We start from the raw sequence: 13,857 nt of genomic DNA on the forward strand, positions 1-13,857 counted from the left end.
ACAGGGTTGCTGGGGTGGGAATGAAATAGGAGAGATACTTGCTTAAACTATCCAGACCTCCTAGAGAAAAAAATGGAATTTCAGTCAAATAAATGAAACTAAATGAATCAGGGAGAATTACAGACTTGTGGGTTGTAAAAGATTGCATAGAAGTTCCAATGATCAGAAACAAGTATTTTGAGATGGCACTGATATCGATTTAGCTAGCATCATTTATGTGGCACCAATACTAATGTAGTTAGTTTCATTTCTATGGCTGCCACATCCTCTTCTTGAATTGCTGTCTGCATAAAGCACAGCAATTATTCATAAAAGACCAGTGGTGCAACACCTGTTCATACAAATAGTGCTTCCATGCATTCCAACAAATGATTACTAGGAATATCCTGCTAGTACAGAGAGCATTGAGCATCGAAGCAAGGGAAAGCAAATAAAAAATATACTGGTGGGATAAGTGAGACTACATGTAATTATAGCAAAATCCAGTTTTCTTTTTGAAGTTCTTTCATAGTTTCTAACTTTCATAGTTATGCATTTAATTGTGATGTGAAAAATCTTGTTCAAAAATAAGCTCTAACAATTTTCACAATAATAAATTCTCTATATAATTAATATTCCATCAGTATAGTATTGAAAATTTATACTCAAAGTATTACTAAATATTCACAGCAACATTTCCAAAACATGCGAAAGTTTAGTGTTGGTATTAACAGACTTTGGCTCACAACTTCTTCTTTTTATTTATAAAATAATAGCATACTGTATATTCTTCATTTACTCTTAATTTTTTAATGTTTTCATTTCAGTATTCCAAAATATTTAATAGCTTATTTATTATGCTGAATAATAATGATGATTTCATGATTAGATCACAAAGGTAATTCCCAAAGGGACATCCTGTGGTGGTTGTTTGTCAAAAAGTGAAAAAATGAGGCATGAAGATTCATGCTATGAATGCAACTAATTTACTGAATGTGTGTTAATTGGGTTATAGTTTCATTAAGTTTATGAAGATAGGAAACCTGAATATACCACAAACTAAAATAAACTAAAGAACATCACTATTTTTCCACACTAAATATAAAATGCAGATCATTTTACTTAAATGAAAATTATTTTCTAGTATTTTCCAGTGCTGTGGAGTCGGAGTCGGAGTCGGAGTCGAGGAGTCGGAGGAAATTTTGGGTACCTGGAGTCGGAAGTACAAAAACTGAGGAGTCGGAGTCGGAACATTTATCTCCCGACTCCACAGCCCTGACAGTGCTGTGGAGTCGGAGTCGGAGTCGGAGTCGAAGGAAATTTTGGGTACCTGGAGTCGGAGTCGGAGTCAGAAGTACAAAAACTGAGGAGTCGGAGTCGGAACATTTATCTCCCGACTCAACAGCCCTGGTATTTTCTGTAGGATATCTGTGCTATTTAAACTAATTTGGGATTAAATTAATTCACCTATGGAAGAAGGCGAAAGTCCTGTGAACATTTAGACATTCATCATAGCAAAGTAGAAAACATTCTGTGATTTTTATTGTAATCATGGCTAGTCTTACAGGTGTTTGATTTTGGCGTCAGGAAATAGATTCAATCATTAAGCCCGTACAGCTCATCATTCTATTTATTTACTTTTGAAAAATATTCTTTTGAATCTTCTGGGTTTGGTTTAATCTGCAAAACAAAAAAAAGTTACAAAATAAGTATTGAATTATGCATTCGATCAAGGCAATTAATTAAATGCTATACAGAGTCCCTATGAACATAAATATCAAACATCCCTTTCTTATCTCTTACAAGAATAGTAAGGAACTTAAAAGCATACCTACTTCCAATTCATTCAGCAATTGTTCAAAACTGTTAAATGATAGTGAACAAGTACAGTACTTACAACCAGTTCGTAGGATCTACAGCAGGGGTGAAATGCTCCCGGTTCGGACCAGATCGTCTGATCCGGTAGCGATAGAGGCAGGTGGTTCGGAGAACCGGTAGCAAAAATCCCTGTCCCCTCCCCCCGCCCCATATCCAGCTGAGCCGTACTTTTAAAAGCATTTTTTGTACAACCTCTTTGGCCGAAAAAATGCTTTTAAAAGAAAAAAAAAGCCTCTGATGATCGTGCGGCTCAGCTGGGCTCCTCAAAGGCTTTTAAAAGCCTCTGATGATCCCAGCTGAATTGCCTGATCGTCAGAGGCTTTTTTTCTTTTAAATGCCTCTGACGATCCAAGCTGAGTTGCCTGATCGGAAGAGGCATTTAAAAGAAAAAAAGCCTCTGCCGATCAGGCAACTCAGCTGGGATCGTCAGAGCCTTTTGAAAGTATTTTTTTACAACCTGTTCGCCGAAGAGGTTGTAGAAAAAATGGTTTTAAAAGATTGTTTTTTAAAAATTGGCCACGCCCATCCAGTCACATTAAACCCCCCCCACCAAGCCACGCCCACAGAACCGGTAGTAACAAATTTTAGATTTCACCACTGACCTACAGCCATCAGTGTCCTCTGTGGTCATTTGATTGTGGTCTGGGTGGCCGGTCCTCAATTATGTATCACAGCATCCCATGCCCATGTGATTGCCATTTGCAACTTTCCTTGTCAGCTTTCTACAAGCAAAGTCAACGAGGATGCCGGCAGAATATTGCAAATGGCAACCCTACGATATCCTCTCTTAACTACAGCAGCCACACAATTTCCACTGCTAAGCAGAGTGGTCACTTATCACATCACGCTTTAGGGCTACACCATTTAGCAATGGACATTGCAGTCAGAATTGCTGTTGTGCAGTGAGGACTACATTGTATAGATAATTTCTTCCCTCATACTGGCATCCAATCATAAGGAAGAGAGCAGGTCTAAACAACCTGGCATGCAATAGTAGTAGTGCATGGGAGAATTCTAGATACTGAGGGGGGGAAAAAGATTTTCTATAATTAAAACAAGGAGCATTATGTTTTTCATACTAGCTTTAATAACATACCGTGGGGGAGTCTGGAATCCAGTTTGCTGGGCAGACTTCTCCATGTGTTTCTACATACTGGAATGCTTTCACCAACCGAAGTGTTTCTTCTACACTGCGACCCACTGGGAGATCATTGACACTTAAATGCTTGACGATGCCATTAGGATCCATGATAAAAAGGCCCCTTTAAAAAAAGTAAATGCATCTTTTTAAATTAAAAATGTATTTCCTGCAAAAATGGCTTTACAATATAAAACACACACTGAGATGTCATGTTTACCGGTATCCCCGTCTTCTTTCTCTACCAGATAGCGTAGAGAAAGGCAGTTGAATTTATGTAATTTGTTTGCTTGAAAAGAGCCAGTTCTAATTCTATTGGGAGGTTAATGTAACCTCCACTGTATTTTCCACTAGTCTTTTAAATTATTATTTATACCTACTCTGAATACTCTGAAGCCATAACAGACTGTCAGTTTAAAGAAAAAAAATACTGCACATCAGTAATAGATGTCACATTTATCTTTTATATATGAAAATTTATATATGACGTTTACCAGCATGACAATGTTTAAAAGAGCCTTAACTGACCAACTGTAATCAAGGCAGACAGACAGATTCATAGATAGTTATGTAGATAAAGAGGGAATTTCAGCTCTTAGATTTTCATGGTAGGAGAGACCTAACATATTCCCTAATCTTACATTCTATCCAGGAGATTCCAGCCCCCCCCCCCCAAAAAATACAGTATTTTATTCTGTACTACATTCTATAAATAAAGTATTTTTCAAAAAATTTTTAAAATCTTGTAAACAATTAAGAAAACTCTTATTGATTGTGGTTTGTGTGTGTGTAAAGTTACTGCTCCTATAAAATTAATCTCTCTCTCTCTAGTTGGCTAAGGCAGGTTAAATAGCATTTTAAGAATCTGCTGAAAATATTATCTGATACAAGTAGTCCTGTCTCTTCTCTTCTGCAAGACGGCAAGCAGCTCCAGAACCAAACTCTGCTTGCCGTGCCCAGGGAAGGTACAGCCATCCCAACCAAGTCCTAGTCACCCTTGCTGTCCAGCACTTCATAGTCCCACTGCCTTCTTGCTCCCACTGCTGACAAGCTGTGGCCGGCCTGGCTACTGGTCTACAGAGTGAAAAAGAAAAAAAGAAGAAGCACAAAGCACTTTAAAGAGGTCGGAGCATGGAGCATGGAGGTCGGAGAACATGGAAAATGCCCCTTTGTGTTGCACTCCTGGTCCATATGGGCTAGCTTGGTGCTGCGAAAAAGGGGAAAAAAGCAGAAGCAGCTTATTTCCCTCCCCTCTTTTTTTTCCAGCCCAAAGTCATAGACTACCTGCAAGCTTCAGGAAGAGACAGATTTAGTTCACACAATGTACTAAACCAGGAACTTAGGTTTACAAACTGCAACACTTAACTTCACACAGTGTACTAAATTAAAATCTATTCGAGTATTTTATGGCATCATATATAAATCCCTATCCTATCTTACTTGAGTCGTTCAAGGTAAGTAACAAGATTCTTTACCTTAATGCTATCCCAGAGCTTTCTATGAGAACACCATAGTCTCGGGAAATCTGTTTTGTTAAATCTGATAGTAGTGGGATATTCATGTGGCCTAAACCACCAGTCTAAGGAAAAAGACAAACATTTTAGCTTTTCTGTAGCCTTCCAGATTTTTACTATTATTCCAAAGATGATGAATGAAAAGTGAGTATATATCCCTCACAAACAACCATTAAGAGCTGGAGAAAGAAAATCCAACATCAGTATAAGACAGATTTTCATACATCATCATCATCATCACTATTATTATTACTATTATTATTTTTAAGCAATGTACCTTGATATAAATATTAGAGAGAAATGTTGTAGACTCCAGAAATAACATAATTCCTTGTTTTCCAACCATTCCTTACTCCCAAATAAAGCCTATTTCTTCAGATTTGTACACAGAATTACTACAAGATCCTTATTAAATATATTAATATAATTCCTATATTTATAGTATATTAATGTTTATTAGCATTAAATATTACAAATATACAAATTAAAATAGACCATAAATGATAAGATTACACATTTTTTATTAAAAAAAACATGTTGAAGGTCTTTAGCCACCATTCAGCGATGTAATGGGCAGGGCCCAAAGTTATAATATTTGTTGGGCAGCTGTAATAAATGTAATGAAATAGATTAACTTTTTATGTTTTATGTTTAACTTTTAATGTTTTATATATGGTTTTAAATGCATTGTAAGCCGCCTTGAGTCTTTGGAGAAAGGAGGCATACAAGTTGAACAAACAAATAAATAAATAAATAAATAAATAAATAAATAAATAAATAAATAAATAAATAAATAAAATTAAATAATTGGGAGGGAAAAATACGCTATCAAAGTATAAATGACACTACCAAAGTATGGTAGATGCCACAATTGCATTTTAAAACTTCCAAGAAAGATCTATTTAAGTATGTCTAGAAAGAAAACTTCAAATTTTGTTCTAATCCAGAACAGTTTTACATTGTGTGATAAATAACATCTATGAAGAATATCTATACTAGCTTTCATAAGCCAGAAGCTTCTGTGTCAGCTGGGACTCTGGGAGCTGTAATTATTAATTATTTCTTTCACAGCGCGGCACAGATCAATACTATAACAATCACTTATGAAAATAATAAGTGTTATAGTGAAAGTGAAAATAATAAGTTGTTATAATAAAATGAGGAAAATATAGAATTATTAACATAAAATTACTGAGTATGGGAATTAAAACATGAGAGAAACTTAAACAATTACAATTAATTTTACAATGGATAATCTAAATGCTACAGATAACTATGATATCGATACAAGGATATTAATAAATAATTAATAAAACACTACAGGTAGTTCTCAACCCAAAGACCACAATTAAGCCCAAAATTTCTGTTGCTAAATGAGGCAGCTGTTAAGTGAGTTTTGCCCCATTTTATAACCTTTCTTGCCACAATTGTCAAGTAAATCACTGCAGTTGTTAAGTTAGTAAAGTTGTTAAGTGAATCTGGCTTCCCCATTGACTTTGCTTAACAGAAGATCACAAAAGATGATCACATGACTGAAGGATGCTGTTGAGTCAGTTGGCAAGCATCTGAATTTTGGTCACATGACTACAGGGATGCTGCGATGGTCATAAGTGTGAAAAACAGTCATAAGTGACTTTTTTCAGTGCCATTTTAACTTCAAAAAGCCACTAAAAAACCCTGTTGCTAAGTCAAGGACTCTCTGTATTAGGATATAAAGCTATGCTAAGTCTAATACTTGTGAAGGTCTGCTAGGATTTGTTGGGATTAAGATAATATAGATTAAACAATATGTAGAATGGCATGCGTATGTTTAAAAGGAAAAGGAAAAAAAAGGCAGAAGAGGGGGAGAAAAAAGAAAGGAAAAAAAGAAGAAAAATATATTGAGTTTTGGAAACCTAAGTAAGGCTTAGTTCCTCACTTGGAGCAGCAGTTTATGTTTAATCAGAGCTCTGACACAGAAGTGTCTATGAAATCTGACACAGAAGTGTCCTGATTAACCAGCAAGAGATTAAAGTAATCAGCATCTGTCCTGCCCAGCTATTGTGATACATGAGAAAATATATCTATCTTAGAGTTTTCTATACAAAAGGCAACCCAGCAACATACAGCCCAGCTTCCATTTCTCCCAAACCTCAAGCAAAGAGCTGAAAATCTTTCGGTATTTCATAGAACCTTCTTTCCAAGATGGCAAAAAGGAAAATATTATAGCTAGCAACAGTAAAAACTCTTTTGGTGTTTGGGAAAACACTTGTGGGTTACTGAATTGTTATATGATGGATCCTGTGTGTGTGTGTGTGTGTGTGCGCGCGCACACACACACACATTTGTTTTTTGCACAATGTTTTTGTCTTGTTCAGTTTTTGCTTTGTTGTTGTTTCTCTCCTTTCCGTTTTTTTGGTTCTGTATTTTAACTTTGGAAATAAAATTTTAAAAAGTTATCCAAAAAAAGAACATTGTTGTTGTTTTCATAATTCATAAGGCAATTGATTTTAAAAGTGGGAGCTGTGGTTTCACCCATCAAATGGGCACAATAGGGTAGGGTGGCCTATATAAAACCAACCTGCCTTTTTCATATGAAAGGACATAGATCCAATTATGCTGAGGCTACAGTGGTTTTTCATTAAAATAAACAGAAATAAAAAGCTTGTTTTGTACTGTGGGCATCAAATATTGCCAATAGAAGTTTGGTCTAGTGGTTAAGGAACCAGGCTAGAAACGATGAGACTGAGTTCTAGTCGCACCTTAGACTTAGATGAAAACTGGCTGGGTCACTTTGGGCCAGTCACTCTCTCTCAGCCCAACTCACCTCAAAGACTTATTGTGGAGAAAATAGAAGAATGGAGGAGTATTAGATATGTTTGCCATCTCAAGTTATTTATAGAAAGTAATAAAGGTGGGATAAAAAATAAAATAATAGATTAAATAAATTAAAGTTCAACCATCTAATTTTAAAATTGTAAATTTTAATTGTTATTTTGATATTAGTAAAATATATGCACACCTGCACAGCTGTCTTTATCCAGGAGTCTTAATAATAAGGCATTGGGCATCTGCTCAATTTAACTACATCACAGAGCCAAGGAGAATAAAATGGCCTGTCCTTGAAGCAAGGCCAGCAAGTCTCATTAGTGTTTAAGGGTCATCTTCTAGACAAAAGTGTGTGGTCACAACTTGCATTTTAGTTGTGGAAATCATGTCACACGCTCATAAATCTAGCTAGAAGACTAGACAGACTTCAAGGCTGTAGCATACGCAAGCTAGTAAAGTATGTTTTAAAAACCTCAGCCCATTTCCCATTCATATTAGAATTACTTGTGGATATGAAAATAATTTAGTGCTGATTTTAAAGTACAGGCCAGTGTTCTGAAGCACAGATTTTAATCTAGGACTCTGACAATTTACAGGTTCGATTGATAAAAGGGCACAAGTTTACGTACCAGGTCTTCTAGAGAATAAAACAACAGAACCCCAAGACAGAAAAGCTCAAGAAATAGGTAAGAACAAGATACAATTTTTCCAGGCCTTCCAAATTCTTCCAGGAGACTTGATTCTTTTAAGTCAGCAAGAAAGAACTACTATTTCAATCAACAGTCCCACATGAGGAATGTTCTAAGAGATGATTAAAATCTGACCACTAAGTCACATTAATATACAACAGTATAATAGACACTAGTTTTCTTCATTGCATATTATATATTTCACATAATTGCTTTTTTAATTTACTAATAGAGATTATAATTATCCATTTCAGAATTTTATAATTAGACTCAAAATAGTAGCAACTTTTGTAGCTATCAGTTACTTATGGCCTTGGGGTTGGGCCTCTCCTACAATGACCAAGCATAATAATTTAGACTGTTTTATCTTTCCTTTTCTTACTGGGCACTACTTTTCTTATGGTTTAGAGTAGATTAGACAAAATGAACAGTGGTGTCTGAAGCCGGTCACAACGATACAACAATTATGATATATGCACACTGACATCATGATTTCATGCAAATTTTGATGCATTTGATGAAAATAACTGAGTCACAATACAGGTGAGAAGAAAGCACAAATAAAATTAAATAGCACAACAATTCAATTAATTTCAGAAACAGCAGAAACCGTGAATAGTTCATTTTTATTAGGTGAAAGTGAAATGCCTATCTGGTAGGAAAAGTATAAATATTCACAGCTGAAAAACGATCAAATTTCTGTTTACATTTTAAGAAAATCTTATTAAAACATTGCCCTTTAAGAAACTAAGATATTTATATACCAAACTAATATTAATGTAAATAAGATGAATCTAACTTTTAAACAGATTCTAAGTATTTATTATTTTAAGTATTTAAAATTTTTAAAAATATCCAAATAAGTAAAAGCAATTTTCTTCCACACTCGATATCCCAGTAACTCTGTCAGTCAAATTAGCTAGCGTCTGTGGTGCTGTATAAATAGATATAATTAAATATAATGATAATGCAACAATAAGTGATAATGTAAGAAACTTAATTTCTACCTTTCTTGGTGTATTTATCCAGGCCAGATGACAGAAGTGAGAGTCCACTGATACAGCAACAACTTCACAATTCACATCATGGAATTCATTTGCTTTGTCACTAAAAGCTATAATTTCTGTTGGACATACAAAAGTGCTAGTGGGAAAAAAATACAGACAGAAAATGAAAAAGAATGGAACAGGCCTCTAAAAATCTTTATACCACTATGTTGTACAAAGTATGAGAAAAAGAAATATTTATCCATTTGAGGCACCCTGCTTATCCAAATAATTCCTTGGCACATAAATAGAAAAGACAAAGTTCAGAAGAATAATGACATGTAATCTAGAAAAGATGCCAAAAACGTTGCTTCAAAATTGAATCCCCATTTTCTATCAAATGTTTATAGCGTTTATCTGATCACTATTTATCATTCCCTTATCATAATTGTCAAAAAATCCAAAAATATGCTGCAGTCTGTATTCCATATAAAGCTGCCGAAATCCACAAATGTTCCAACCTCTGTTTCATTACAATTCTTTTTTAGGGACAGGCCACAGCATCATAGCAAACATAAGGTATAGAACATAAGATAAGAAATGTAAGATTTGGGGATCATACAATTTCCAAATTATAATTTGTTCAGTTTTAAAAATAATACCGCATCAAATGCATCTGACAGGTGTTTTACAAATATTTTACTGGACTCTTCATGCAATATTGTAATAATATTCATTAGGAGCACTATATGCAGATATCCAGATACTGTTACTGTACAAAGGCAAAATGTGATCTAGAGTACATCTAAGTCTATAAGTAGCACCTCTCAACAATTGCATCTTTTCCTGGAATTGAGTAGCTACTGTAAGATTCTGGAAAAGAATGCCTTTGATTTAAAGAATCTTCAGATACTATGTATACAGTACTTGGAATCACATTTGCCCTTTCAATTTGGATCATTGCACAACCCTACAATTCATGCTCAAAGCAGGTTTTATTCTACACTAATTTCTAATCTGCACTGTCCACTGTATGGCATCTGGGTCATTAAAATTGAGACAATAAATTTCTCACATCTGCAAAACAAAATTACTGAAGAATTAAGTGTGTGTATTCCTTTAATCCAACAACCTTTTGCCTAAACTATATAATTTACTTGTTTCATCCACAAATTATGTACCACTTTATATAGACAAATAAGCAATTAATATTCCAAGTCATTTTTTTTTCTGTCTCTGAATATGAGAGCCAATGTAGGAGGAGCTAGGAGGAGCTAGGAGGCTGGAGTAGAAATGGGCAGTTTTTAGTCCACTAGATGACTGGGCCAGTCACTTTCTCCCCAGAATCATCTTGACAACATCGAAGGGCATACAATGTAGTAGATTATAATCTATCACAGTCAAAACAACTTCAGGCTATCATGGATTAATTTGAGATGATAATAATAGTATCAACAACACATACCCTCCTTAATCTGGAAAGGCATTTATAAGAATGTCTTTGGCCTATTTCTTATCACTGAATTTGTACACAAAGAATGCCACTGTTACATGATAACCAGAATGCAAGTCAGGCTGAATTAACAAACAAGATTATCTGCCAAAAACATGAAGGCCAAGTCTACTTAAGAGATACAATATAGGAAAATACTTACAAATCCAAGGGGTAGAAGAAAAGAACCAGGTATTTTCCTTTAAAGTCATCTAAACTGAGCTCCCTGAAATCTCCATCCACCACAGCTGTCCCCTTAAAAAATGGAGCATGCTGAGTGACAGCAGGAACAAACCTCGCGACACCTAGTAATCATTAGGTACAGTCATGTGTTACAATGCAGATACTGTGTTTGGATTAGAAACAAGCAAAAGTCTTAACTTGCAAATTCATAAAAAGAACAAACATCTCAGTAAATGTACTCCAACATTTTTAGAACATAAAAAAAATAATAGTGAGCAATCACATACTTTTTTAAAAACTATTTTTTGTGACCGGCTACACCTACCCCAAGACAGCCATTTTGTAAGAGTGCTATTACATATTCTCACAATTCCCCCAAAGGCTGAGACTTCAGTATGATGTGAATTAGCCATTATAGTCTATAATCTATGCTCATTATCTAGTTCATGTTATGACTGAATATATTGTAGCATCTCCTCTGTTTGGATGTCACAATAATTTCAATCACTAAAGGGTCTACTATTGGGAAAAGACCTTTAGATTCATCAGCCATTCTAAACGAGAAAGAAGCCCATCGTATTTGTCAGATAGCCAATTAGTGAAGGTTGATGTTCAGGGTGGTTATTTTTCTGGAAACCAGCATTGCTCCAACCCAAGGCCAGGATTCATATAAATATGCAGTTTGTAGCCCTGAATCTTAATGTAAATAGGAAGAAAAGTATTCTTGCCTTCACCAAGGCTAACTCAACGAAGATGACGAAAAAACGTTTATCAGTACCTGAAATTTTAACTTTATTTTAAAATCAAATTATGCAGATACCTCTATATATGAGACCATACTAACTTATTGCCAAATAAAATTGAATATACGGATATACCCACACACCAGTCTGTTTGCAAACTATTAGTAACATTTAGTAGTACTGATGTATATATTTTGTGTATCTATACATAGTCCTTACTTCCTGATATTTCCATTGAATGGCTGTCCCCTTTTATACCCATCTGAAATAATTTTAAAATAACATGTCGGAACTACGGTAGTAATTCTGCAGTAGTAAAAACATGTTGAACCCCACACCTATGCAACCTATGTTCAATTGACATAACAGAAAAGCAGGTCTGCTTTTCAGAAAAGCAGAAAAAAGTAGAAGAAACAGTAATACAATTTACAGCATTGTGCCAACTTTGGAATATATTCCAAGGAAACAGCAAAGTAATAGAATCATTGAGGTGAAGGGCTCTTCTGGGTTACTTAGTCCAATTTCTGGTGTCTACTAGAACAGTTGTTTTTTAAACTAGGCAGCCTTAAGATATGTGTGGATTGTAGGGGCCAGAATCCCAAAACAGAATGCTACCAAGTTGCCAAGACTGTGTTAGACTAGAGTATCTGACAAGATGATTGTCCAATTTATTTGAAAAATGTTTCACATCAAGTGGCAGCCTATTCCACTGGCCAAAAAAAGTCTTCTTTGGTATTTAGCCTAAATTTTTTTCCTTAATAGTTTTAAGCCACGGGTTTTTGTCTTTCCTTGTGGGACAAGAGCACATGTGTCCCATCTGCACACGATAATCCAACATTTCCTCTGCTTTTTAAGTCACTGCAAATGGAAATGATTGCAGACTAAAACAGATAATATGCATGGGAGAGACAGACCCTTGGCCAGTAAGCACGGGAAGAAGTTTTTAAGCGAGGATTTAGAGTTCACCCGTGAACAATTCGGAAACTATCGCAAGGTGCTGATTATAAGCGATTTCATTCGCTGTCAGACCCGGCAACTTACTAGTACTGAAATGGAACCGAGGCACAGAGGGCTTCGCGTCGGCCGTGCACTTCCGCCCACTCGCCACTGCCGATAAACACCTTCCGGCCACCGCGTTTGCTCTCCATAAGGTGGCCCCGGTCCAACCACCCTAGGAAAAGAGGGCATGGCTCGGTATCAGAGGAAGACGGGCAGCGGGGACCAAAGGGTAACATGAAAGCGAAAGATGCACCGCAGCGGAGCAGAAGCAGCCTGAGATGCTCGGGAAAGATCTCTGCAAAGCATGAGAAGATCATGCCCGTTTCTCGTTTCTCCTCCCAAGTTCCATGAATGGAGGATTTCCCAAGATCTGGATGAGTAAAGAGGCAGGAGGGGTGGGTGGGGAAAGAGACACGCGGGTCTTATTTAAATTATATATATATATATTATCTATATATATAAACTATTGAGGAATAAATTATATATATAATTTTTAGATATAAAAACTTGAATATAATATACATATATAATGTAAAAGGAAAATCTGGGGAAGGCAGCGGTGATGGGTCCATTTTGCAAAAAGCAGCCAAAGGTTCAAGACGGGGGAGCGAGGGGATCGATAAAGGAATCTGGTCCTCGCCCCCTAAGCAAGCCATTATTAGAGCAAGCCTGCGAGGTTTTTCGGCTTACTCTCGTGCAAAGAGCGCGCCGGATTTAGCAAACAGGACGGGGAGAGAAGCGCCGCGGGGCCTTCATGCTGTAAGGGAGAAGCCCCAAGACTGCAGCCGCCCTGCCGAAGCGAAGCAATGCCCGAGGGTCAGCACTGGTCATTTTTCGGGGACGGCGCGGCAAGCGAGGCGGGGGTCGCACTTACGCTGGGTTTCAGTAACCTTCGGAGCGCCCCTGTTACGGCTGCCATTTTCAGCTTGAAGAGCAAACGAAGGGGGCGGATCGCGCTCCGGCTTTGGCTGATGGAGGTACCGGGGAGGAGCCGCGAAATCCCCATAACCCCAGGGGCGGCCTTTTGATAGGCCGGCAGAGCTGCGGGTGGGATCGGCCCAACCTTGCACAATGTGGGCTTTCCCGAGGGTAAGGAAAGGGCCCGGTTAAAATTTGTAGTTCGGTCCGATTCTCGAGTTGACACTGAATTTGCTGCTGGGTCTATCGGAAAACGAGATGCATCTGTTGATACTATGCACTGCACATAGAATCGGCTGAGATTAGCATCACAGGATGCCCAGAAATACTATAAAGTATAGCTATATATTCTAAATCGTCTTGTGATTAATGTGTGTATGCATACGTGTGTGTATGTGTGTTATGTATGTATGTATGTATGTATGTATACGTGTTTCCCCAAAAATAAGACCTTGTCTCATATTTTTTTGAACCCTGAAATAAATGCTTTGCCTTATTGCCATGCGCTCAAAAGCCCATTTGAAATCATT

The 13,857-nt window shown here is 36.6% G+C and overlaps 1 protein-coding gene across 1 annotated transcript; it reads right to left on the reverse strand.

Annotated features, from left to right (window-relative positions):
* Positions 1–1,499: 1,499 nt before the first annotated feature.
* Positions 1,500–13,430, reverse strand: PRDX3 (peroxiredoxin 3). The gene is made up of 7 exons (XM_034440260.2): positions 13,284–13,430; positions 12,452–12,581; positions 10,648–10,789; positions 9,014–9,149; positions 4,471–4,574; positions 2,954–3,119; positions 1,500–1,659 (listed from the first exon to the last, which is right to left on the reverse strand). The coding sequence occupies exons 1-7, from the start codon at positions 13,413–13,415 to the stop codon at positions 1,606–1,608; spliced, it is 864 nt and encodes a 287-aa protein (XP_034296151.2). The 5' UTR covers positions 13,416–13,430; the 3' UTR covers positions 1,500–1,605.
* Positions 13,431–13,857: the final 427 nt, after the last annotated feature.

This window comes from Pantherophis guttatus, chromosome 6, assembly GCF_059756535.1.
Source record: "Pantherophis guttatus breed Tessera chromosome 6, ASM5975653v1, whole genome shotgun sequence".
Lineage (NCBI taxonomy): Eukaryota > Metazoa > Chordata > Lepidosauria > Squamata > Colubridae > Pantherophis > Pantherophis guttatus.

Excerpts from the sequence above, each read along its gene's own strand:
- PRDX3 (XM_034440260.2), bottom strand. The coding sequence starts at position 13,415 with ATGGGGATTTCGCGGCTCCTCCCCGGTACCTCCATCAGCCAAAGCCGG. Across the intron at positions 12,582-13,283 it reads GAAGGTTACTGAAACCCAGC|GGTGGTTGGACCGGGGCCAC; the intron begins GTAAGTGCGACC and ends CTCTTTTCCTAG. Across the intron at positions 3,120-4,470 it reads AGCTCTGGGATAGCATTAAG|GGGCCTTTTTATCATGGATC; the intron begins GTAAAGAATCTT and ends CTTTTTTTAAAG.